General features: G+C 35.4%; 1 protein-coding gene across 8 annotated transcripts in view; it reads left to right on the forward strand.

Moving 5' to 3' along the window:
• EXOC1 (exocyst complex component 1) overlaps window positions 1-27022 on the forward strand; it is a 61564-nt gene that overhangs the window by 3506 nt on the left and 31036 nt on the right. For 3 of the 8 annotated variants that reach the window (XM_036895155.2, XM_036895153.2, XM_036895157.2), the window contains exons 2-10: window positions 851-984; window positions 4607-4737; window positions 11406-11565; window positions 14422-14442; window positions 15930-16117; window positions 24325-24552; window positions 24755-24887; window positions 25540-25649; window positions 26414-26467. In XM_036895155.2, coding sequence (XP_036751050.1) covers window positions 861-984; window positions 4607-4737; window positions 11406-11565; window positions 14422-14442; window positions 15930-16117; window positions 24325-24552; window positions 24755-24887; window positions 25540-25649; window positions 26414-26467 — 1149 coding nt within the window. In that variant the 5' untranslated portion in view covers window positions 851-860. The remainder of the gene's footprint in view (window positions 1-850; window positions 985-4606; window positions 4738-11405; window positions 11566-14421; window positions 14443-15929; window positions 16118-24324; window positions 24553-24754; window positions 24888-25539; window positions 25650-26413; window positions 26468-27022) is intronic. The other 5 variants (XM_036895158.2, XM_036895160.2, XM_036895159.2 and 2 more) reach the window with 3 other exon arrangements.

Below are 27022 nucleotides of genomic sequence, written 5' to 3' on the forward strand. Positions count from 1 at the left end.
CAAGATTCATCAATGTTATAGCAGGTATCAGTACTTCATTCCTCTCTGATGGCTAAAGAATATTCTACTGTATGGCTCTACTTCATTTTGTATCAGTTCATCAATTGATGGACATTTAAGTTGTTAACAGCTTTTGGCTCTTGTTAGTAATGCTGCTGTGAACATTCTCGTACAAGTGTTTGTGTATACGTATGTTTTCAGTTTGAGTATATACCTAGGGGTGGAATTGCTGGGTCATATGGTAACTCCAATTTAACTTTTTGAGGAACTGACAAACTGTTTTCCAAAGTGGCTGCACCATTTTACAATCACCAGCAAAATATGAGAGTTCACTTGTCTTTTTAATTTTAGCCATCCTAGTGGGTATTAAAATGATAAATATCTCATTGTGGTTTTGATTTGCATTTCCCTAATGGTTAATGATGCTGAACATCTTTTCATGTGCTTATTGGCCCTTTATTTATCTTCTTTGAAGAAATGTCTGTTCATACTCTTCGCTCAATTTTAATTGGATTATTTGGCTTTTTATTGTTGAGTTGTAAGAATTCTTTATATAAAAAAATTATTTTAAAGATTGAGCATGGATTTTTAATTTTTTCCTAACTTTTTTTTTGTATTGTAACATTTGGTAAGCACTCCCAAAGGTTTTAGTTTGATAACACTGGTTCTCTGATTTCTTTTCCAAACATACAGCTTTTTATTTTTATGATATCATTGTATTAACATATTAAATCACTCTTCCTCTGGTTATGTGCCATAAATAAGATCATTTTTAAACCATAAATGAAACAACGTAAGATAGAATGATTTTGAGAATGAGCTTAATATCTATAAATCTGAATTTTTTCAGCTGAATAAAGATGACAGCAATTAAGCATGCATTACAAAGAGACATTTTTACACCAAATGACGAACGCCTGCTGAGTATTGTAAATGTCTGCAAAGCAGGGAAAAAGAAAAAAAACTGTTTCTTGTGTGCCACAGGTGAGTATTTGGTAAGAAAAAGTTCTTGTTTGGCATTCTTTTATTCCCTAGGGGACATTTCCTCCTTGTTTTAAATATCCTGATTGTTTCTATTGGAAAAACTTTTCAGCCAACAAATTCATTTTTTAATTGTTTTTTATTAAATATTGAGTAGATACAAAAGAATTTCTGCAGCATGTATATAAGGTACAAAGACTAACCACATAGTGACCACTGTATACTCTCCACGTAGTAAAAGGAGAGTATTACCATTAGTTTTGAAGTCTCCTATGTGCCCTTACTCGACCCCATTCCCATCTCTCCTTCGTTAAGAGGTAAGTAGTATCCTGAATTTTGGTTTACTATTTCCTTGCTTTTCTTTATCATTTTATCATATATGGTTGTAATCTCAAAAATATGTTAATTTAGTTTTGCATGTCTGAATTTTTTTTTATTGAGGTATTATTGATATACATTCTTATGAAGGTTTCACATGAAAAAACAATGCAGTTACTACATTTAGCCATATAATTGTGTCCTCCCCATACCCCATTGCAGTCCATCAGTGTAGTAAGATTGCATGTCTGAATTTTACATAAATTGAATCATAGTACATTTGTGATTTTTGCTACTCAACATTATGTTCATGAAGAGTTTTATCTCTGTTCTTTCATATTGCCATAATTCTTTCATTTTCAGTGCTATATAGTATTCTATTGTGAGAGTACCACAGTTTACTTACCCATCTTACTAGTAATGGACATTGAGTTTGTTTCCAGGCTTTTCTATTCAAACAGCACTCCATGAATATGTTTTTCCTTGTCTCCTGTTGTACATAGAATTTTCTAGGGTAAATACCTAACTCTGGAATTGCTGGGTCATTGGCATGTGAATGATCATAATTATTCAAATACCAGATTATTTTCAAAAGTAGTTGTACTGGCTTTTTACTCCCAAGAGCGTGTGTGGTTTGGATTCTCTACATTCTAGTCAAAACTAGATTTTGACACTTGGTTTTGACAGACTGTAAATTGATTCCAATCTGATGGGTGTGAAATAGTATCTCACTGTGGTTTAAGTTTTATTTCCCTAATTATAATGAAATTGAGCATCTTTTCATGAGTTTACTAGCCATTTAGTTCCCTTGTCTAAGAAATTTGCCTGTTTAAGCCTTTTGCTCATTTTCTCATTGTGCTGGTTGTCCTTGTATTGATTTGTACAAGTTCTTTATACACACACACACACACACACACACACACACACACACACATTTATCCTGTGTTTTTTATATGCATCCCAGTTTGTGACTTGTGTATTGGCTTTTTAAGATGTCTTTTAATGAAATTTATAATTTTAGTGAAATAAAATTAATCTGATCCTTTATGGCTTCCCCTTTTCTGTCTTCTTTAAGATATCCTTCTCCATCCTGGAATAATGAAAGTATTCTCTCATAGTAAAACTTCTTAAAGTTTTATAATTTTGCTTTCCATATATTAGTTTTTAATTACCTATGTGCATGTTTGTGGTGATGAATGTGAGTATGTCTGTTTCTGGGTTCTGTCTTAACATCTGATTTTTATTTTTTCTTGTTATGGTTCTTTATTCTTTTGCCTAAGAGCTTTATCAAGCTCCAGACTTTGTTGGGATTTGGATTGGAATTATTTTGAATCTATAGTTCCCTTTAGAGAGAACTTACATTTTCATGATATTGAGTCTTCTTGTCCATGATCATTGTATAGTTCTCCATTTATCTAGGTCTTCTTTAATGCCTTTCAAAAAGTCTTATAGTTTTAATGGCTTTCAATAAGTAGTATAGTTTTAAAGGTTTTGCACTTATAGTTGTATTTATTTCTAGTTGTTTGATGATTCCTATTTTTTTTTATACTATCATAAACTCTTACTAACATTGATACATTTTTTAGAACTTTATTTTTTAAAGAAGTTTTAGGTTTACAACAAAATTGGGAAGAAGGTACAGGTATTTCCTGTATACCTCCTCCCGCACAATGCATAGCGTCCCCCTTTATGCTGTGTATGACTCACAGCAGTGGTACATTTGTTACCAGGAATGAACCTGCACTGACACATCATAGCCACCCAAAGTCCATAGTTTACCTTAGGGTTCATTCTTGGTGTTGTACATTCTGTGGGTGTGGACAGATAGGTAATGATATATATCCATCATTGTATTTTCATACAGAGTATTTTCACTGCCCAAAAAAGTCCTCTGTGTTTTGTCTGTTCGTCTCTCCCCTCACCCCAACCTTGGCAACCACTGATCTTTTTACTGCCTCTAGTTTTGCCTTTTCCAGGATGTTATATAGTTGAAGTCATACAGTATGTGCCTTAGATTGGCTTCTTCTACTTAGTAATATGCATTTAGGTTTCCTCTATGTCTTTTCACAGCTTGATAGCCTTTTTAGCACTGAATAATATTCCATTGTCTGAATGTACTACAGTTTATTTACGCATTCACCTACTAAAGGACATCTTGGTTATCAATCTGACAGTTATAAATAAAGCTGCTATAAACACCCATTTGCAGATTTTTGTGTGGACATATGTTTTCAGCTCTTTTGGATAAATATGAAGGAGCATAATTGCTAGATCATAAGGTAAGAATATGTTTGGTTTTGTAAGAAGCCACCAAAACTGTCTTCCAAAATGGCTGTGCTATTTTGCATTGCCACCAGCAATGTATGAGTTTCTGTTGCTCCACATCCTCACCAGCATTTGATATTGTAAGTGCTCTGTAATTAAGTAGTTTTTTTATATACTCTTGGATGAAATGTGCCAGTACAGTATTTGTTTTAAGATTTTTCATTGATGTTCACTAATTACATGGTCCTATAATTTCTTTTTTACACTATCTTTGGTCTTATAACAAAGTTATATTTTCTACACACTGGAATTGTTATATATGTTTGGAATTATTCATTCCTTGGAAAGCTTGGCAGAAGATATCAGTAAAACTGTGTTGGACTAGTTTTGAGGAGGATATTTTTACTTACTAATACAATTTCTTTAATGGTTAAAGTACTTCCGGTATTTTCTATTCTTAAGTCATTTTTGTAAGTTGCATTGTTAGAGATTCAACTACTTTAACTTTTTAAATGTATTGCAATTACTCCAGTCCATCCTTTATTCTGCTCCAGAGTAATTTTTAGAAACTAGAAATCAGAGTATCATGTCCTTTCCTTAGTTAAAATTGTCTAGGAGCACCCCGACAACTTCAGATAAAGGTCCTTTATGATCTGAACTTCGATTTTTTTTAGTAACTTCATTTCCAAACACCTCATTACATAAACATTTCATATTGAACTACTTATTGCTGTCTCTGAAGTGGTGTTATGCTCTTTCAAGCTCTTTTGGCTTTACACATGTCAGTCTTTCTTTAGAGCTCTCTTTACCTCATACTCTTCCTTTAAAATTGGTCTGAAACTTTACTTCTCAAGTAATCTGTCTCTGACCCTTGTCTGATTTAGATTCTCTTTCTAGTATTCTGCACATTCCTCAGTCATAGTATGTGTTATAAAATACTCCTCGTTTAGTATCACCCAACAGCTATATTTACAATGAGTGAATGAATGAATGAAGAATGAGTGAGTAAATATTTCTAATGAATGTGTGTTTTACTCAACAGTGACAACTGAACGCCCTGTGCAGGTAAAGGTGGTCAAAGTCAAGAAATCTGATAAAGGAGATTTCTATAAAAGGCAGATTGCTTGGGCCCTTCGAGACCTTGGTGTGGTAGATGCCAAGGATGCTAGTAAGGTATGTTTTTCTTAGTTCTTTGACCTGTGTTCAGGAAGTGTCTTTCATTTTAGAACATAACATTATGTCTTCTCAGATCATCTAAACTTGTTTTGTGACCCACTGGTCTACCAACTAACCAAGAATTAATCTAGTATATTAGTGAACCTTCCATCCTCCCACCCAATCTCAGGCTACTAAAAATAAGTACAAATATATGCTTGTTTCATTGTTCTTGCTTTTTTTGAGCTACAGTTACATTCATGTACAAGCTATATACATGACAGCAAAGTAACTTTGATTATATTTATCTCTGTGATTGGGGTTAAATATACTTAGTACAAAAGCCATAAGTAGGTACAGATTTTCAAGTGGTATTGTGTGAGTGGTTTTTTAATAATCTACACTGTTTTGGTAAACCTAGTTCAAAATCATATACAATATAACCAAGGTGAATTTTCCATAGTCCTCATGAATTAATGTATAATCACCAGCTCAGACAGCCAAACTGAACTTTTGAGGCCATTGTTTGATGTTTATGGCTCAAGTAGAGGAAGTGATGTGCATTGCACACCTTATTTTAAGGTATTTAAAGAATAAGATTTAAGAATGTAAAACCTATACCTTTCACTTAAGCCACATTCAAACTCCATGAAGCTGAATATGTAATAATCATGTTAAAGGCCACCTTTATTCCTGATAGTTCAAGGCTTTCACAGCAATGCTCTTTTCAAAGAAATCAGATGGAGCTCCTCTGGTTAAACTAGGTGTTCCTTCATATCTTCTCTGACCTCACCTCTTATTTTCCTCTGCAGCCCAAAGGCACCTCCAGAGCTCTGAGAGTGCTTTGCATCACATTCACTTGTACTGTTGATGGAGTTCATAGCAAAGCTTACATTAATGTAATTATAGGTGCCCTTTGATTTAACCCTGTAAGTCTCATACATTTACTAAAAAGGCACAAAGAAGTAAAAACTAGCTTTGCAGAGCAACCCAATTCAATAAAATTCTAGTTTTACCCTTACCCTGGTACAAATTTCTGAAGACTAAAAATTGGACAAAATGAAAGACAGTCGAGTCGGGTGGAAAATATTTTTTAAATGAAGCAAAAACAATGACCAAATAAAAACAGAGATCAAGCAATATATGGAGACAAATGACAACAATAATTCAGCACTGAAAAATCTGTGGGATGCAGTGAAGACCATGCTAAGAGGAAAGTATATTGCAATACAGGCCTACCTCAGGAAAGAAGAACAATCCCAAATGAACAGTCTAGACTAAACTCACAATTAATGAAACTAGAAAAGGAAGAACAAATGAGGCCCAAAGTCAGTAGAAGGATAGGCATAATAAAGATTAGAGCAGAAATAAATAAAATCGAGAAGAATAAAACAATAGAATCAATGAAACCAAGAGCTGGTTCTTTGAGAAAATAAAAAAAATAGACAAACCCCTAGCCAGACTTATTAAGAAAAAAAGAGAGTCTATACACAGAAACAGAAACAGAAATGAGAAAGGAAAAATCACTATGGACACAACAGAAACATGAACAATTATTAGAGAATACTATGAAAAATTATATGCTAACAAACTGGATAACTTAGAAGAAATGGACAACTTTCTAGAAAAATACAACCTTCCAAGGCTGACCCAGGAAGAAACAGAGTATCTGAATAGACCAATTACCAGCAAGGAAATTGAATTGGTAATCAAAAAACAACCTAAGAACAAAATTCCTGGACCAGATGGTTTCATACCTGAATTTTATCAAACATTTAGTGAAGAACTAATACCCATCCTCCTTAGAAGAGGAGGGAATATTCCCAAACTCGTTCTACAAGGCCAACATCACTCTCATACCAAAACAAGGCAAAGAAACCACAAAAAAAGAAAATTACAGACCAATATTCCTGATGAATAACAGATGCATAAATAATCAACAGACTATTAGCAAACTGAATTCAAAAATACATCAAGAGGATTATCCATCATGATCAACTGGGATTCATCCCAGGGATGCAATGATGGTACAATATTTGAAAATCCACCAACATCATCCACCACATCAACAAAAAGAAGAACAGAAACCACATGATCACCTCCATAGATGCTGAAAAAGCATTTGACAAAATTCAACGTCCATTCATGATAAAAACTCTCAACAAAATGGTTATAGAGGGCAAGTACCTCAACATAATAAAGGCCATATATGACAAACCCATAGCCAGCATGATACTTAACAGCAAGAAGCTAAAAGCTTTTCACCTAAGATGGGGAACAAGGCAAGGATGCCCATTGTCCTCATTTTTATTCAACATAGTTCTGGAGGTCCTAGCCGTGGCAGTCAGACAACACAAAGAAATAAAAGTCATCCAGATTGGTAAGGAAGAAATCAAACTGTCCCTGTTTGCAGATGACATGATATTGTATATAAAAACCCTAAAGAATCCACTCCAAAACTACTAGATCTAATATCTGAATTCAGCAAAGTTGTGGGATACAAAATTAATACACAGAAATCTGTTGCATTCCTATACACTAGCGATGAACTAGCAGAAAGAGAAATCAGGAAAACAGTTCCATTCATAATTGCATCAAAAAGAATAAAATACCTAGGAATAAACCTAACCAAAGAAGTGAAAGACCTATACTCTGAAAACCAAGACACTCATGAGAGAAATTAAAGAAGATACCAATAAATGGAAACACATCCCATGCTCATGGATAGGAAAAATTAATATTGTCAGAATAGCCATCCTGCCTAAAGCAAACTACACACCAATGCAATCCCTATCAAAATACCAACAGCATTCTTCAATGAACTAGAGCAAATATTTCTAAAATTCATACGGAACCACAAAAAACCCCAAACAGCCAAAGCAATCCTGAGAAGGAAGAATAAAGGAGGGGGAATTAAGCTTCCTGACTTCAAGCTCTACTACAAAGCCACAGTCATCAAGACAATTTGGTACTGGCACAGGAATAGACCCACAGACCAATGGAACAGACTACAGAGCCCAGATATAAATTCAAGATTATATGGTCAATTAATACATGGTAAAGGAGCCATGGGTATACAATGGGGAAATGACAGCCTCTTCAACAGCTGGTGTTGGCAAAACTCGACAGCTACATGCAAGAGAATGAAACTGCATTATTGTCTAACCCCATACACAAAAGTAAACTCAATATGGATCCAAGACCTGAATGTAAGTCATGAAACCATAAAACTCTTAGAAAAAACCATAGGCAAAAATCTCTTGGACATAAACATTAGCGACTTCTTCATGAACATATCTCCCCGGGCAAGGAAAACAAAAGCCAAAATGAACAAATGGGACTCTATCAAACTAAAAAGTTTCTGTACAGCAAAGGACACCATCAGTTGAATAAAAAGGCATCCTACAGTATGGCAGAATATATTCATAAATGACATATCCAGTACGGGGTTGGCATCCAAATTATATAAAGAGCTCAAGCACCTCAACACCCAAAAAAGCAAATAAGCCAATTAAAAAATGGGCAGAGGATCTGAACAGACACTTCTCCAAAGAAGAAATTCAGATGGCCAACAGGCACACGAAAAGATGCACCACATAGCTAATCATCAGAGAAATGCAAATTAAAACCACATTGAGATACCACTTTACACCAGTTCAGATGGCCACCATCCAAAAGATAAACAGCAACAAATGCTGACAAGGATGTGGAGAAAGGGGAATGAACCCTCCTGCACTGCTGGTGGGAATGTAAACTAGTTCAACCATTGTGGAAAGCAGTGTGGAGGTTCCTCAAAAAACTCAAAATAGAAATACCATTTGACCCAGGAATTGCACTCCTAGGAATTTACCCTAAGAATGTAGTTTCCCAGTCTTGAAAAGACATATGCATCCCTATGTTTATCACAACACTATTTACAATAGCCAAGAAATGGAAGCAACCTAAGTGTCCATCAGTAAATGAATGAATAAAGAAGATGTGGTACATATACACAATGGAATATTATTCAGCCATAAGAAGAAAACAAATCCTACCATTTGCGACAACATGGATGGAACTAGAGGATATTATGCTCAGTGAAATAAGCCGGGCGGAAAAAGACAAGTATCAAATGATTTCACTCATCTGTGGAGTATAAGAACAAAGCAAAAACTGAAGGAACAGAACAGCAGCAGACTCACAGAACCCAAGAATGGACTAACAGTCACCAAAGGGAAAGGGATTAGGGAGGATAGGTGGCATCATGATTAGCATGTATAATGTTGGGGGGTACAAGGGGTAGGCAGTATAACAGAGAAGACAAGTAGTGATTCTATAGCATCCACTACGCTGATGGACAGTGACTGTAATGGGGTATGTGGTGGGGACTTGATAATAGGGGGAGTCTAGTAACCATAATGTTGTACATGTAACTGTACATTAATGATAGCAAAATTTTTAAAAAATGAAGCCAAAACGACTTTAGGAGAACCCTGCATATCTGTAGAATTCAGATTTCCTCCAACCTCAGTGCCTTCTCTTTAAGGCAAACTGGCCCTTTGCTTTATCCCTAAGGAACACCCAAAACACTTTAAAACACTATTTAATAAATAAGTTCTGTTACCATGGGGAAAGATCAAGAATAGAGACTTTTTGGTAAGTTTCTGTTTAAGAAAAAATATTTTAAGGGCTTTTTAGAAGTGTATCTTTATTAAAAAGCCTTTTCCCTTCAGTAGTTTTGCACTTCCTAGACTTGCATAATTCACTAACATTGCTGAATGCTTATTTGAATGCTTTCTCAAAGCTGGCATCTCACTGCTGACTTTCTTAATGGTATTTCTTTTTTCATTTTATGTAGGCACCTTGGTATGTGTACACTATATATGGATATAAAACAAAATTTTTATACATAGCCCAACATTAGCCATTTAGTGTCACATATTGATTTGAGTGTGTTGCTGCTGGAGCACTCAGCTTCTTTTATGGCATATGGAAAATATTCCCAGGGAAAAGATCATTTCCCATCAGGTTTCATATTAGTTTCCAATACTCTTAGTTTTTAAATAACTATTAGTATAATTACCTTTTCATTGTAAATGCGGGTGTTTAATCTTTTGGTGCTTTAATTCTGCTTATTAAACCATAAATTCAACTAATTAGTAGTTCCGTGCTACTGAAATACAGTTGTTGGACCACAGGTCAAGTTCTGATCCTGAAATTATCCTAACTCTTCACAGTAAAAATCTGATATAAACTCTCTTTCTTTTAAGGTATTTATTTACATTTCTCCCCACTAAATAACACCTTAAGTTAATTGAATATATTATTAGCCTTCTGTAGAACATTAAAAATGTTTGAGCCCATTTTTTAATTCCTCAGATATAGAGAAAAGTATACATTCATGTTGTTATTTTTATATGGAAGTCAAGTTGTTCTACACTGAAGGGAGAACTATTAGCCTGGTGTGAAATCATTACTGTAATGTGGCCATAGAGAGCATTAGTCAATTTTCTTTGTCATTTGAAAAAACTTCAAGGTTCACCAGCATTTTTTACTTTTGAAACACCTTTAATCCTGTATTTTCAGAATTGAAAACAATACAGTCCCTGCTTTTTGCCTCATTTGTTCTTGGAAGCCACACAGAGATGTAGCTTGTGTTTTTTCTCATATGTTATAATTAGAGTATGCATTCTTTGTTAAGGAGTTAGTGTCAAACACAGGAATAATAGAATGTTATCAAAGAATAGGTATAACTCTAAAACCCATATTAGCTATTATTATATTAGGATAAAATCCTTAGACATGAAGTTAAATAAGATGTTTTTGATCAGTATATCTTCAGGAATGTTACTATGGATTATTTTGTGTCACAAGACAAAAACTACTGTTGATTATTAATTATAGGCAATTTTTTTTTTTTGAAGGGAGAAAAAAACACTTTATTTAGAAAGGCTGAAATGATTGTATCATAATCCAAACAGCTAGGATTCTAAGAAATGACTTGAAAATATCTTTTGATACCCATGCATAGTTGGATTCTAATTAGATATGCTTTGTTCTTCAAACCTGTAACTTGAGGATGGAGCTGACCAGAAATATGGCTCGGTTTCCCTCAAATCATTCTTGGGCTCCAGACAACGTGCTGGATCATTAAGCAAATAAATGGGTCATGGTACCTAGGGAAAGACAAAGTTGTGGGTGTCTAGAACATCTTAAACATAGCAACCCACCACTCTTGTCTTCTCCAGTTTCTCAGGTGTTCACTTGTTTTCATTTGTAAGACATAGTGAGCTAGTATGATTGATCACAAAACCCCTAGGCAACTTAAAAAGAAAAAGTCCACACCAAAACTGGAGATCATTGTCATCTTACACACTAGGAAGCTGAGTCATAAACATTTTACATACATAAAGTCATTTTGTAGTATATTACCTAAATCTGTACTTCCATTAGACTCAAGGGGAATAGGAAGGAAATTACCAAGACACTGTGTTTTTGTTTCATCTAGTTTCTTTTAGGAGGTAAAAAAAAGTTTTTGCTCTAAATTGAATTCTCTGTAGATCGCTTAGCTGATTTTTAATGGTGATTTTTTTTTTCCAAAAACAGTTCAACTTTTCAGATTCAGTTTTATTGAAATACAGATTTTACAGTAATGAAAAGCGACTTTGTTGATCAAAAACAATATCTTTTGTATATTTTTATTTCAGGAAAGTCCTGAATTTGACTTACATTTTGAGAAAATATATAAATGGGTGGCCAGCAGCACTGCTGAAAAGAATGCATTTATTTCATGCATTTGGAAATTGAATCAGCGATATCTCCGGAAGAAAATTGATTTTGTCAATGTTAGCTCACAGCTTTTGGAAGGTAAAATTAAATAAAAACATATATATAAAATCAAGTATATGTATAGGTGATTATATAATTGACATTACTCAAAGTAATTAAGACACTGAATTATCTTATACTTGTAAAGGAATTTTAAAATAATTTTTCTTACTGAAGAAGTGATATTTGCTCATGATAGAAAATTGATACATTAAATAAGTAAAAATCACTTATAAACTTAAGCCTCAGAGATAACTGCTATTAACATTTGTTAGATATTCTTCTAGTCTTCTAGTCTTTTTCCTGTGTATAAATGCTTTTTTAAATAAAGAAATTTACATTATATTTTCTAACATACTTTTTCTTATATCATGAGCATTCATGTTATTACCCAACATTATTTTTAATGATACTATAGTATTCCATTATGTGGATAGACCACAGTTTATTTAACTAATCATGTATCTTTAATTTTCCAATCTTTGCTCATTTTAAACAACTCTGAGGTGAATATCTGTGTTGCCATACTTTTGTTCAGGGTGTAAGTGTAGTGGGTAAGAACACCTCTAAGGAGTCAGAAAGGGTGGGTTCAAGTCCTGACTTTGTCACTAACTAGCTTAGGTGACCTTGAGTTGGTCTGTGTTTCAGTTTCCCTTATCTCAGAAATGGAGGTAGTAATAGTAGCCACCCGGTAGGGTTGTTGTGAGAATTAAATTATTTAAATATATAAACATGAACAATGGCAAGTACGTAATAAGTACTCAATAAATATTAGCTATTATTATATTAGGATAAAATCCTTAGACATGAAGTTAAATAGGATGTTTTTGATCAGTATATCTTCAGGAATGTTACTATGGATTATTTTGTGTCACAAGACAAAAACAGTACTGTTGATTATTAAAAATGTACCATGAGATTTTAGTCTTTTAAGACTTCTTTCATAAGGATATAAACATTGTAAGAAAATGGTTCTGCATGCATATGGATATAATTTATGTTGCATTCTTCATCTCAAAGAAGGTAGTTGAAATATCAGCTAGTATACAGTTGAATAGAGTTGCTTTTCTTTATTGAGAAAAAAAGTATAAATTTGTCCTAAATTATGTATCAGAAAGAAAACTTAGATTTGTCCTAAGTTGTATACCAGCATTAAAAATAAAAGCTTCTATTCTATTAGGTTGAAACATCTAAAATTGTCAATATTCAACCATTTTGACCTATTAAAAAATTTGGCAGTCTCAGATTCTTCAAACTGTTCACTTAGTCACTCGCCTCTGTTCTTTCTGTACTTTGTTTTATTTATTCCTTTTCTGTTTGACCATGGGTCTTTCTTTCTTTCTTTCTTTCTTTAAATGTAGTATTCTTACCCATCACTTACTCATTAGTGAGCCCATCACTGGTGTGGGTTTGATGCTTGGAATGGGCAGGGGCAAGTTGTATCTGTCAGGCCCTGTGCTCCTTCCACCAGTGGGCCTGGCCTTGTGTAGGAGCCCTCAGGGTTGCCATCTCACCAACATTAGACCTGAGGGTCTTGGCAGTTGAGTGTGTTGAGATAATGACCTTCAAGAAATTGATGATAATTTTTCATGCCTTGAGTGGTGGTTTAATTTGTTTCGAGTGGCATTTATTTTTTCACCATTTCAGGGTTGAACTTTCTGATGACTGAATGATTGCTGTTCTGTTTTCATATATTATATATTTTCAGGTATTATTTGTTATCTAAGATGTATTTTAAACCAGTATGTTTCATTAAGTCAACAATATGGGAAAACACATACCTTACCTGGATCTACCTCATTAAGAAATATTGTCAAAATCAATGAGAAGAGTATTGCTCTTTTTTAGAATAAAGTGTTTAGCTCTAAAAAAAATAATTTTTTAGGGCCTAAAACAAAAGTGTAGACATTTTCATGTTTATAACATTAACCCTAGTTGAGATCAGTTTTTAAAATGCTGAGAAGATCCTTGAGGATCCCATTTTGCAAATCACTTTCCATAAATTAAAAACTTGCTTTGGTTTAGTGGAGTTCAGGGAATAGCTTTACTAATGTCTACAAACGTGTTAACATTTTAATGGACTTTAAAATAATAGTCATTAATTCCCATTTTTAAAAAAAGTCTCTAAGCTTTGAGTGATGTTAGAAAACAAATTATCACCATCTACTTTTAAGAGATAAAAAAAATCAAGCAAGAAAGACTGTTTATTGTGAATGCTAGCAGTGACAAGTTTAGTAGTTATTGTTAACAATTGAATGTTTGGGGTAATAACGGACTTCTCAGCAGAGGGTTTTTAAAGATTTTAAAGGAAGACTTTGTTAGCAGTTGAAGTAGAGTGATATTTTTGTTTGATTCTTCTTTTTCATTCTGGTATCCACATTTGAAAAAATCTTGCATCTTTAAAAGCCAGCTTGAGTTGTTATTTCATGTGTTTTTAAAAATTGCTTCAATTTTGTCCTTTCTAACAGTGTTCTATGACTAATCCATTGTGAGGGAGTGTCTGGGTGAAGTTTTGGGGCATTCAGTGAAAATAAGTAGACTAAATGCATGAGTAACAACTGGCCTAAAAATAATCCCAAGAAGTTACCTGTTTCCCAGTTTTCTCCTCCAAGGACTAGTCAGTACTATTTCTGAAAAGACTAAGAGCAAATAGGAAGATAAATGTATTCTTAGTCACTATCAGAAAAAGAATAAGGAAAACTCTGGAAATTTAGTTTATATGGATCTTTCTACTTTGTAGTTGATTTTGACATTGTCTTTCAAACCTTAATGTAGCATGAAGTTAAAAAAAAATACGGGGTAGTATTTAAAATTTTTAAACCTGTGTACTTTTCTACCTAGCTAATACTCTTTGCTTACTTTCCTCTGCTTTTCTCATACCTTTTTAATCTCCAGAACTGCCTAAAGTTACAGAAGGTGCGTAACACCTTTTCTTCTTATTCTGTTACGTATATTTTTATTTAATACTTGCCATTGTACTGTCGGTTGCATATTTTATGAAATTGTGTATAGGGACAGGTTTATTACTACAAAATCCATAGAGTAATAAAATTGATGATAGTATTCATTCTTGACTTCCAAAGGACTGTCCATACTTCTGAAGCAATTATGATCATTTAATATTTGTTTATTTTAAATATTCTCTTGTATATTGAGCTATACAGAATGATGTGGGCAGTCCCTGCCCCCTAATGGTTAAAAGGCTGTCACACATGGCAATTAAAACATTTCCACAGTAAGCTAAAATGAACCCATTAAGAGGACGAGGAGCTAGATGCCTCTGAAGAACTGTGTTTATACCCTGTAATCTGTAATTGCCTGTACCAAAGTTTTAGTCCTCCTCCAGACACCCCCTTTCTGAGACTTTGTCTAAATCTGCCTAATCATCATTCTTAAAAGTAAACCATTTGTTACTTTGAACTTAGCTGGTTTTTGTTCTAGGACAAATTAGTCATGTTGAATGTAATTATTCATTTTCATGCAAAATAATGAGTATCTAAAGCATCCAGAGTTTGGGACTTAAAATTGTGTCCCATTAAGTTTATGAAAATCAGTACCTTTATTTAGAGGTTTATTTAGAGGGTAAAAATTATATTTTTCATTTTACTCTCCTAGCCTCAAGCTTTATATAAAATCCCACATGCTGAGTGTATTCTGTCAAAAAGGTGAACTGAAACGTTTATCCAGAAAGCACCTCAGATTTGACTTCTTCCTCTTTTGTTAGGAAACATGAATACCATTCAAATTTTTATAATTTCAAACAACCATGTTGCTGTTGCTCTTCTTACCATAGAATTACCGAGAAAGCTTCTGTAGCTGATCTTTAGAAACTTCATTAATGAATGTGAAAATTTTTTAAACAAAGAAATGGAAAATTTAGTTAATATTTTCAGTGTTCAAAATGTGAATTGTAGATGCATTTTTTTCATATCAGTTAAAAATTACTTGGAAAAACAAAACATGACAAAAAACAGAAGAAAAATGTTACCTTGGGAAAAAAAGGAAAACAAATTGCTTTCATGCATCCTGAATTCATAATCATTGTTTTGTTAGCACAACCACCACTGCAGGTAGGAAAAAAAGGTTAGGCTTGTTTCTATACGTTTTGTTTCTGGTTTTGTATTTGTTTTTTAGTTATGTTTTGGGCAGTTGTGATAAAGTCTGCTTTAACCCTTATTAGTCAGTGAATTAGACTGCATGCTTTTTATTTGTTATAAAAACTTATATTAACATATGCAGTACTTTATAAAAAATAAGGGGTTTATTAATATGTATTTTGAATCATTCTTTCCTATTTTTCAGCCACTAAATGTGACCTGTGCTTAACTGACCTTACCTATAAGTACTGTTATTGCCCTTCCTACATTTTTACTACTTTATTTTTAATTTTTACCTTCTTTAAGAATCTGTACCAAGTGGAGAAAACCAGAGTGTGACGGGAGGTGATGAAGAAGCAGTGGATGAATACCAAGAGTTAAATGCAAGAGAAGAGCAAGATATTGAAATAATGATGGAAGGCTGTGAATATGCAATCTCTAATGCTGAAGCCTTTGCAGAAAGGTTGTCCAGAGAGCTGCAGGTGTTAGATGGGGTAAGACTTCGTATAGTCTGTGAAGGAGTGATGTGCTGTGCATTGAAAAGACTGGTAATGTTCAAACTGACTGCCTCAGTACTTAAGCCTTTTTTTTTTTTTACCACTGAAATATACACTGTCAGTTATCTCTGCAGGTTTTCATTTTTGGTATCATTAATATATAATTACATGAGCAAAATTGTGGTTACTAGATTCCCCCCATTATCAAGTCCTCACCACATACCCCATTACAGTCCCTGTCCATCAGCATACTAAGATGCTATAGAATCACTACTTGTCTTCTCTGTGCTATATTGCCTTCCCCGTGCCCCCACCCCTACATTGTGTCTGCTAATTGTAATGCCCCTTTTCCCCCCTTTTCCCTCCCTTCCAACCTATCCTCCCCAGTCCATTTCCCTTTCATAACTATTAGTCCATTCTTGGGTCCTGTGAGTCTGCTGCTGTTTTGTTCCTTCTGTGTTTATTTTGTTCTTATACTCCACAGATGAGTGAAATCATTTGATACTTGTCTTTTTCTGCCCAGCTTATTTCACTGAGCATAATACTCTAGCTCCATCCATGTTGTTGCAAATGGTAGGATTTGTTTTCTTCTTACAGCTGAATAATATTCCATTGTGTATATGTGCCACATCTTCTTTATCCATTGATCTACTGATGGACACTTAGGTTGCTTCCATTTCTTGGCTATTGTAAATAGTGCTGTGATAAACATAAGGGTGCATATGTCTTTTTCAAACTGGGCTCCTGCATTCTTAGGGTAAATTCCTAGAAGTGGAATTCCTGGGTCAAATGGTATTTCTATTTTTAGTTTTTTGAGGAACCTCCATACTGCTTTCCACAATGGTTAAACTAGTTTACATTCCCACCAGTAGTGTAGGGGAGGGTTCCCCTTTCTGCACATCCTCGCCAACATTTATTGTTGTTTATCTTTTGGATGGTGGCCATCCTAACTGCTGTAAGGTGATATCGCATTGTGGTTTTAATTGCATTTCTCTGATGATTAGTGATGTGGAGCATCTTTTCATGTGCCTGTTGGCCATCTGAATTTGGAGAAGTGTCTGTTCAGATCCTGTGCCCATTTTTTAATTGGATTATTTGCTTTTTGTTGGTGAGACATGTGAGTTCTTTATATATTTTGGATGTCTACCCCTTACTGGATATGTCATTCATGAATATATTCTCCCATACTGTAGGATGCCTTTTTGTTCTACTGATGGTGTCTTTTGCTGTACAGAAGCTTTTTAGTTTGAGATAGTCCTACTTGTTCATTTTTGCTTTTGTTTCCCTTGCCCAGGGAGATATGTTCATGAAGAAGTTGCTCATGTTTATATTCAAGAGAGTTTTGCCTATGGTTTCTTCAAAGAGTTTTATGGTTTCATGACTTACATTCAGGTCTTTGATCCATTGCAAGTCTACTTTTGTATATGGAGTTAGACAGTAGTCCAGTTTCATTCTCTTACATGTAGCTCTCAAGTTTTGCCAGCACCAGCTGTTGAAGAGGCTGTCATTTCCCCATTGTATATCCATGGCCACTTTATCATATATTAATTGACCATATATGTTTTTGTTAATATCTGGACTCTGTTCTGTTCCACTGGTCTGTGGGTCTGTTCTTGTGCCAGTACCAAATTGTTTTGATTACTGTGGCTTTGTAGTAGAGCTTGAAGTTGGGAAGCGATGTCCCCCTGCTTTATTCTTCCTTCTCATGATTACTTTGGCTATTTCATGTCTTTTGCGGTTCCTTCCATATGAATTTTAGAACTATTTGTTTCAGTTTGTTGAAAAATGCTGTCAGTATTTTGATAGGGATTGCACTGAATCTGTAGATTGCTTTACTCAGGATGGCCATTCTGACAATATTAATTACTCCTACCCAAGAGCATAGAATAAAATTTCCATTTATTAGTATCCTCTTTAATTTCTCTTAAGAGTGTCTTGTACTTTTCAGGGTATAGGTCTTTCACTTCCTTGGTTAGGTTTATTCCTAGGTATTTTATTCTTTTTGATGCAATTGTGAATGCAACTGTTGTCCTGATTTCTCTTTCTCCTAGTTCATTGTTAGTGAATAGGAAAGCAACAGATTTCTGTGTATTAATTTTGTATCCTGCAGCTTTGCTGAATTCAGGTATTAGTTCTAGTAGTTTTGGGAGAACTGTTAAGTATGTTGTTGGCTGTGGGTTTGTCATATATGGCCTGTATTATGTTGAGGTACTTGCCCTCTATAGCCATTTTGTTGAGAGTTTTTATCATGAATGGATGTTGAATTTTGTTGAATGTTTTTTCAGCATCTATGGAGGTGATCATGTGGTTTTTGTCCTTCTTTTTGTTGATGTGGTGGATGATGTTGGTGGATTTTCGAGTGTTGTACCATCCTTGCATCCCTGAGATGAATCCCACTTGATGATGATGGAGGATCCTTTTGATGTATTTTTGAATTCGGTTTGCTAATATTTTGTTGAGTATTTTTGCATCTATGTTCATCAGGGATATTTGTCTGTAATTTTCTTTTTTTTGTGTTTTTTTTGCCTGGTTTTGTTATTAGACTGATGCTGGCTGCATCAAATGAATTTGGAAGTGTTCCCTCCTCTTCTATTTTTTGGAAAACTTCAAGGAGAATGAGTATTACGTCTTTTCTAAATGTCTGATAAAATTCAGCATTGAATCCATCTGGCCCAGGGGTTTTGTTCTTGGGTAGTTTTTTGATTACCAATTCAATTTCCTTGCTGGTAATTGGTCTGTTTAGATTTTCTGTTTCTTCCTTGGTTAGTCTTGGAAGGTTGTATTTTTCTAGAAAATTGTCCATTTCTTCTATGTTATCCAGTTTGTTAACACACTGATTTTCTTAGTATTCCCTAATAATTCTTTGTATTTCTATGGTGTCCATGGTGATTTTTCCTTTCTCATTTCTGATTCTGTTTATGTGTGTAGATTCTCTTTATTTCTTAATAAGTCTGGCTAAGGGTTTATTTTGTTTATTTTCTCAAAGAACCAGCTCTTGGTTTCATTAAGTTTTCTCTATTGTTTTATTCTTCTCAATTTTATGTATTTCTTCTCTAATCTTTATTATGTCCCTCCTTCTACTGACTTTGGGCCTCATTTGTTCTTCTTTTTCCAGTTTCAATAATTGTGAATTTAGACTATTCATTTGGGATTCTTCTTCCTTCTTTAAATAGGCTGAATTGCTATATTCTTTTCTCTTAAAACTGCTTTTTTTTTTTTATCTCTTGTTACTTTCTTTGTTTTGAAGTCTATTTTGTCTGATACAAGTACTGTAACACCTGCTTTTTTCTCCTTATTGTTTGCATGAAATATCTTTTTCCATCCCTTCACTTTTAGTCTGTGTATGTCTTTGGGTTTGAGGTGAGTTTCTTGTAAGCAGCATATAGATGGGTCTTGCTGTTTTATCCATTCTATTACTCTGTGTCTTTTGATTGGTGCATTCAGTCCATTTACATTTAGGGTGATTATTGATAGATATGTACTTATTGCCATTGCAGGCTTTAAATTCATGGTTACCAAAGGTTCAAGGGCAGCTGCTTTACTATCTAACCATCTAACTTAACTCACTTATTATGCTATTATAAACACAGTCTGATGATTCTTTATTTCTCTCCCTTCTATTTCTTCCTCCTCCACTCTTTATATGTTCAGTGTTTTATTCTGTACTCTTTGTGTTTCCCTTGACTGATTTTATGGATAGCTAATTTTATTTTGCATTTAGTTAGTATTTGGTTGGTCTACTTTCTTTGCTGTAGGTTTATTTTCTCTGGTATCAGCTATTTAGCCTTAAGCATACTTCCATCTAGAACAGTCCCTTTAAAATACACTGTAGAGATGGTTTGTGGGAGGTAAATTCCCTCAACTTTTGATTATCTGGGAATTGTTTAATCCTTCCTTCAAACTTAAATGATAATCTTGCTGGATACAATATTCTTGGTTCAAGGCCCTTCTGTTTCACTGCATTGAATATATCATGCCATTCCCTTCTGGCCTGTAAAGTTTCTGCTTAGAAGTCTGATGATAGCCTGATGGGTCTTCCTTTGTAGGTGATCTTTTTTTCTCTCTCTGGCTACTTTTAATACTTTGTCCTTGTCTTTGACCTTTGCCATTTTAATTGTTATATGTCTTGGTGTTGTCCTCCTTGGGTCCCTTGTGTTGGGAGATCTGTGGACTTCCATGGTCTGAGAGACTATTTCCTTCCCCAGATTGGGGAAATTTTCATCAATTATTTATTCGAGTACACTTTCTATCCCTTTTTCTCTCTCTTCTTCTTCTGGTACCCCTATAATGCGCATATTTTTCCTTTTGGATTGGTTCACACAGTTCTCTTAATACTCTTTCTTTCCTAGAGATCCTTTTATCTCTCCCTCCTCAGCTTCTCTGTATTCCTGTTCTCTGATTCCTGTTCCATTAACACTCTCTTCTACCTCATCCAGTCTTCTCTTAAATCCTTCCATTGTTTTTTTCATTTCTGTTATCTCCCTCCTGAATTCATCCCTTAGCTCTTGAATATTTCTCTAGCTCCATTAGCATGCTTATGACTTTTATTTTGAATTCTTTTTCAGAAAGATTGGTGATTTCAGTTTCACCAAGCCCCGCCACTGGTGTTTGAGGGAATTTGAACTGAACAAGGTTCTTCTGCCTTTTCATGGTGATGGGAGTGGTCACTGGCGAGTGGTGCGTGTGTCGGCTGGGAGAACAAAGTCCCTTCCTGCTTGCCGGTCACCTTGCCTGTCTCCTCTGTCTGTGCCAGTTAACCGCACACAGGGCGCAGCCTCTGGGTTAATTCCCTGAGTTGCCATGGGCGGGGCAGCTTTCAAGATGGCTTAGGGCAATGACGGGGATCACAGGCCAGCTGCGCCTGTTCTGCCACAAGAGCAAAGCCCCTTTGTGCCTCCCGGTCTCTGCACCCACTCCACTGTCTGTGCCAGTTAACCACCTCTGGGTTAATCCCCTAAGCTGCCGTGGGTGGGGCGGGGTGGCCCTCAGGATGGCCTAGGACACTGGTGGGGCTCAGTGGCGATCAGCATATGTTCTGCTGTTACAAGAAAGCCCCTTCGTGCCTCCTGGACTCTGTGCCAGTGTCCTCTGTTTGTGCCGGTCAACTGCACGCAGGGAACAGCCTCTGGGTCTGGGCCGGTTAACTGCACGCAAGGAGAAGCCTCTGTGTTAAGCTGTGTGGTTGCTGTAGGTGGGGCTGCTCCCCGGCTGTTCTGCAGCAATGGCAGGTCAGCTGGTTTGCTTGCAGTGCCTGCGGTGGGGAAGGAACAGTAGGCTGCTTATTGCCGTGAGAGGTTCGTAGCTGTGCTGCCACCCAGGGGGTTAAGGCACCTAAAGTTCCTTAAAGTTCCCAGCCTGCTGGGCTGAGTGGGCCAGGATGATTTAAACTCTTGTCCCTTTAAGACTTTTAAAGTGCCTGTTTTTCCTTTATTCCAGGGCTGCCAGTTGTGGGAATCTGTTCACAGTCTTAATCTTGGATTTTGGTTTTCTGCCCCTCTAATATCCAGTGCACCATGCAATGTATGTCTGTGCTCCTGGGGCAGATTACTAGAGCTGGTTATTTAGCAGTCCTGTGCTTCCACTCCCTCCCCACTCTGATTCTTTTCCTCCCGCTGGTGAGCTGGGGTAGGGGGAGTGCTTGGGTTCTGCCGGGTCACGGCTTTGTATTTTACCCTTTTCCGTGAGATGTTGGGTTCTTGCAGATGTAGCCTGGCTCATGTACTGTATCTTCTGGTCACTCTTTTAGGAATAGTTGTACTTGTTATATTTTCAATATATATATGGTTTTGGGAGATTTCCACTGCTCTACTCACACCGCCATCTTGAGAATACCAACACTTAAGCCTTTGATTATGATTCTTGCTGTAAAATTCTTGCTGTCTTTCTCTATTAGTGCATTACCAGATGCCTTCTTTCACTGCCCTTGTTCAAAAGACAGAACCATTCCTATTAGGTCAGGGAAGGCAATTAGCTTAGGTTCTGGATTTTGGGAGATTCTTGATATAAAATGATGGCAGTAAAAAGTAACCAACCAGAAACAAACTTGGTTGCTGCTTTCTCCCAGCCTCTGAAGCTTCTCAGAGTAATTTACTGCAGAAGAATAGCATTTTTGTGGTTTGAGGAAAAAAAGTATAAATCAGAAGTAGAGAAATTAGGTTTAAATAAGTGAACCATTTACCCAAAGATAGTATAGTAAGTGTGGTGAAAACAGAATAGCCGGAGAAGAAGGCTTTTTGACATATCAGCTATAATGTGTTGGAATGGATCTCTTTAATTTGCATAGTTTCTGAGTCTGAATCTAAATGCACATCTTCAGAAAAGAGCTAAAGAACTAGAAGAAATACCACTTATGTGAGAAAAATCTAAACAAGAACATTTGGGGTTTTTGTTTTTTAGACAAGATAAGCATTTAGGAAAAACCCTCAGAGAATAAGGAATATTGTAAAGACTTAAAGAATTTTGACCTACAAATGAAAGGTACAGAAGTTGTGAGGCTGAACTCAGGCCCAGAAATTACAGGAATATTTCAAGCTTACAATTTTACAAAACTCACTGGAAGCCAAGCCTAGAAGAGATTTCAAGATGTAAAAGTGGAAATTATCTTGGATAGGTCCACACCCCAGTTCGGCTACTTAAAAGATGGATTCGGTGGGTCTGAGCCCTGCTGACTCCTATAGTTGGGCCATGCTTACAGTTGAGTTATTATCAATAGTATATAAAATAATGTGTACAAAATGACAGCATCAGCTGTAGAGTGATCTTCTTTTCATTCCTTGTCCAAGTTTTTTCCCCATGCTTCCTTAATGTGGCTTAGTGGTTTATATTTTCTTTTCTAATTAATATTGCATATATGTTCCAAGTCATCATACTGGCTTTGCAGTTTAATTTTGGATTTAGCAGCTTCCATATTTCAGGGACTTTACAATCAATTGTCAGAGTCACTCAGAAAATGCGGATAAGGGGATGATGGTCTGTTACTGTTTTGCCTGGAAAAAAATGTAAAAGTGCCCCCTTATCCATGGGTAGTACATTCCAAGATCCCCAGTGGATGCCTAAAAGCATGGATAGTACTGAACCCTTATATACTATGTTCTTTCCTATACATACACCTATGATAAAGTTTAACTTATAAATTAGGCACAGTAAGAGATCAACAATAACTAATAATCAATTTCAACAATATATTATAATAAAAATGTGAATACGGTGTCTCTCTACCATATTGTACTTACAAACCCTTCTTCTGGTGATGATGTGAGATGGTAAAATGCCTACATGATGAGAAGTGGAATGACATGGCCATTGCAATGTAGTCTTAGGCTCTTATTGACCTGGTAATGCAACAGAAGGAGGATCATCAGCTTCCAGACCACGGTTGACTGCTGGTAACTGAAACCACAGAAAGCAGAACAGCAGCTAAGGGAGGACTACTATAGGTACAGATGAAAGAGGAAAGAAAGATTATAGGAGCTAGCTTGTGGTCATGTGCTCTTTCACACCCTGTTAGTACAAATTGTACTACAGTTGTAAGTTCCATGTGTCCTTCAAAGACTGGAAGACTGCTACCCTCTTGACTAAGGAAGTACATAGATGATTATGTTTTATTTAACATTTCACAAAAATGTTAGAAAGTATAGAAAATTCCTGTAGCTGGTAGAACTGGAAGAAGAGGTAGAGATGACAACAGAGTCTAATGTCTGTCAGTTTGCAGAACTGAGAATATACCATTACTGATTATACATGGTGGAGCAGAACATTACTTGTGTAGTCTGCAGAGGTCAAATACTGAGGCATGGTCCCTAACCCAAAGACAGGTGTACCATCTTAAAATACTGTAAAAAGTAGAACTATTTCCAAACATGTTCCTATTGGCACTGAGAACTTTTCCATTTCGGTTCCTCCTGATTGACCATCAATGACCCTAACACCATGATTTTTCTTTAGTATTGTGCACAGAACCTAGCAGCAAAGTATATGTTCTGGTTAGACTAGCAGAGCCTAAGGTTCTGCTAGGCCAGTGGTTCCAAAACTTGAGTTTGCATTAAGATCATCTAGAACATAAACATAAAGTGATAAAATACATGTGTAGATGTATATCAGTCTTTGTTACTCTGCTATCAAGATATTTAGCAACATTTCATCTTTATACTTCCTTTACACATTTAAATAATATGAAGAGTTACTTTTGTTTTTTAACTTTTTAGGCCAACATCCAATCGATTATGGCCTCTGAAAAGCAAGTAAACATCCTGATGAAGTTGCTGGATGAGGCCCTCAAGGAAGTAGATCAGATTGAATTGAAACTGAGCAGTTATGAGGAAATGCTCCAAAGTGTCAAAGAACAAATGGATCAAATCTCTGAAAGCAACCACCTAATTCATCTTAGTAACACTAATAATGTAAAACTCCTGTCTGAGATAGAGTTCCTTGTGGTAAGTATGATTATAAATTACTACCATCAACAAAAAAACCCAGAAAACCTAATGATAGTATGTAAAACCCATTTGTAAACATTTTCTAATTTCCTTATGAGAGCAAAATTTAAAATAATCCAAAGACCTAGTGATAGGATTGAGTAGCATTTTACCTGTAAATTTCCCAAAATTACATGTGCAAATGGTATATATGTTCCAGAACCACATGGACTTGGCCAAAGGTCATATAAAAGCCCTTCAGGAAGGAGATCTTGCTTCCTCCAGAGGCATTGAGGCCTGCACCAATGCAGCTGATGCACTACTACAGTGCATGAATGTAGCTCTTCGACCAGGTATGTTCATTAGAAATGATAAAATCTGACCAGGAATCAGACTAAACCTGTAACTTGGTATAAAGCTTCTACCAAGAAATACATGAGTCAAGTGGTTTAGGATTAATATATCATTAGCTTCTCAAACAAGTTTTGCTTATTCCCAAACATGTTTCTATTGGCACTGAGAACTTTTCCATTTCAGTTCCTCCTGATTGACCATCAATGACCCTAACACCATGATTTTTCTTTAGTATTGTGCACAGAACCTAGCAACAAAGTATATGTTCTGGTTAGACTAGCAGAGCCTAAGGTTCTGCTAGGCCAGTGGTTCCAAAACTTGAGTTTGCATTAAGATCATCTAGAATGCTTGTTAAATACATATTGCCAACCACCCCCACAACCCCACCAGATTTAGTAGGTCTGGGCTAAGGCCTTAGAATCCACATTTCTAACAGTTTGCAGTTGATACTGAGGCAGGACCACATTTTGAGGACCACTGTACTATACTATTTTTTCTTTTGTTTACCATTGTTTTACAAAACAAGCTAATAAACCAGTAAAACTTAGCAATTTTCAGAACTGAAATAGGGATATTGTTATAAATGTATTCATTAAACATTAGGGAAATTTTTTTACCCATTCAGTCGGTTAAGAAATGTTTTGATTTCAGGCCATGACATGCTCTTGGCAGTCAGACAGCAGCTGCAGCGTTTCAGTGATTTGCGAGAGCATTTTGCCCGAAGACTGGCCAATCACCTCAACAATGTCTTCGTTCAACAGGTAATTTTATTTTACTTTTAAAATTGGGATATTCCTTTAGCTTTGTTTTATATATTACCATAAACTTAAATGCCCACAACAGATTTTAATGTGCTTAACTGGATCACAGGATATTCCTTTACATGTTTATTTGAAGATTTTTAAATATGTGTATATTTGCCCATAGGTGTGTTTTGGGTCTCAGCTGCCTCCTTAGGTAGACAGTCTAGTTCCTTTCAATTAAAACTCTGTGATTCTAGAAATCACATAAATAACTCTGTTTACTTATTGTATATACTATTTAGACATTCTTATTTATAAAAATAAGTCCAGACTTGTTACATGTTTACTGTCTGACTTTTTTTATTTTTCAGTATTTTGAGATGAGAACCAGGCCTTGATTCAGTGTTTTTAAATGTTTTCTTGGCTCTGTGTACTTATATACATGAGAAAAATAACTATAGCACAGTTGTAAATTCCAGTTGATTTAATCTTACATAAACCCTTTGTCTACATTTTTATGTGGAAAAGGACATTATAATAAGGGTTGTGGCACTATTAATAATTGATAATAGTACCTTAGAGACATCTAAATACAAGGCATTTAAATAGCTAGTGTAATTTATTAGGTTTGTTATGATTTTCCATTTATTGGGTTATTGGGCAAAAGAAAAATTGAGGGAAATTTTGTTCAAGAAATGCTGTATGAAACATTGGATTCTTATTTTGTTTTCTCTTTGCAATATTCTAAAACAATTGTATTTATATATTTTATTTCCAATTAGTTTACTCAGGCCCTCCTCCAACTCTATAACAGGTCCTACTTTCTTTCGGTGCCTGTGAGTACATCAAATTTGGCTCAAGCTTCTCTGGTTCTTTCTTTTTTCCTATAAAGTTTGCTAAACTTAACAACAGCAGAATCTTTATAGATGGTAACTTTATAATTTAAGCTATCTGTTAACCACATTTATAGCAGTACTTTAATATCCTATAGCAAAAAGTTACTTTATCCAAAAAGGTATTTAATCTCATTCTGCTTGCCTTTGTTCCTGTCATTCTTTTACTCACCCACTCCTTCATTTATTTAGAAATCATTTACTAGGTGATTGAAATACAAACCAGACATTTACTTGGGATAGACAAGAGGGTGATCCTGCCCTTGAGTAGCTACAGTCTGGGAAAGAGAGCTAGACACTATACTGAGGGAGGATAAGTGTTGTGATAGTGATATTGTGGAAGCATAACAGAAGGCCACCTGACTGAACATGCAAGGAGGAAATCGGGGAATACTGTCCAAACATTTCACTTAACCTGAAAAGTGTCAAGAAAAAAGTAAATCTGGAAGTCACCCAGAAATACTACTTCACATTTTTCTTACGTTATTATTTCTATAA

The sequence above is a fragment of the Manis pentadactyla genome, chromosome 5, assembly GCF_030020395.1.
Source record: "Manis pentadactyla isolate mManPen7 chromosome 5, mManPen7.hap1, whole genome shotgun sequence".
NCBI classification, from domain to species: Eukaryota; Metazoa; Chordata; class Mammalia; order Pholidota; family Manidae; genus Manis; species Manis pentadactyla.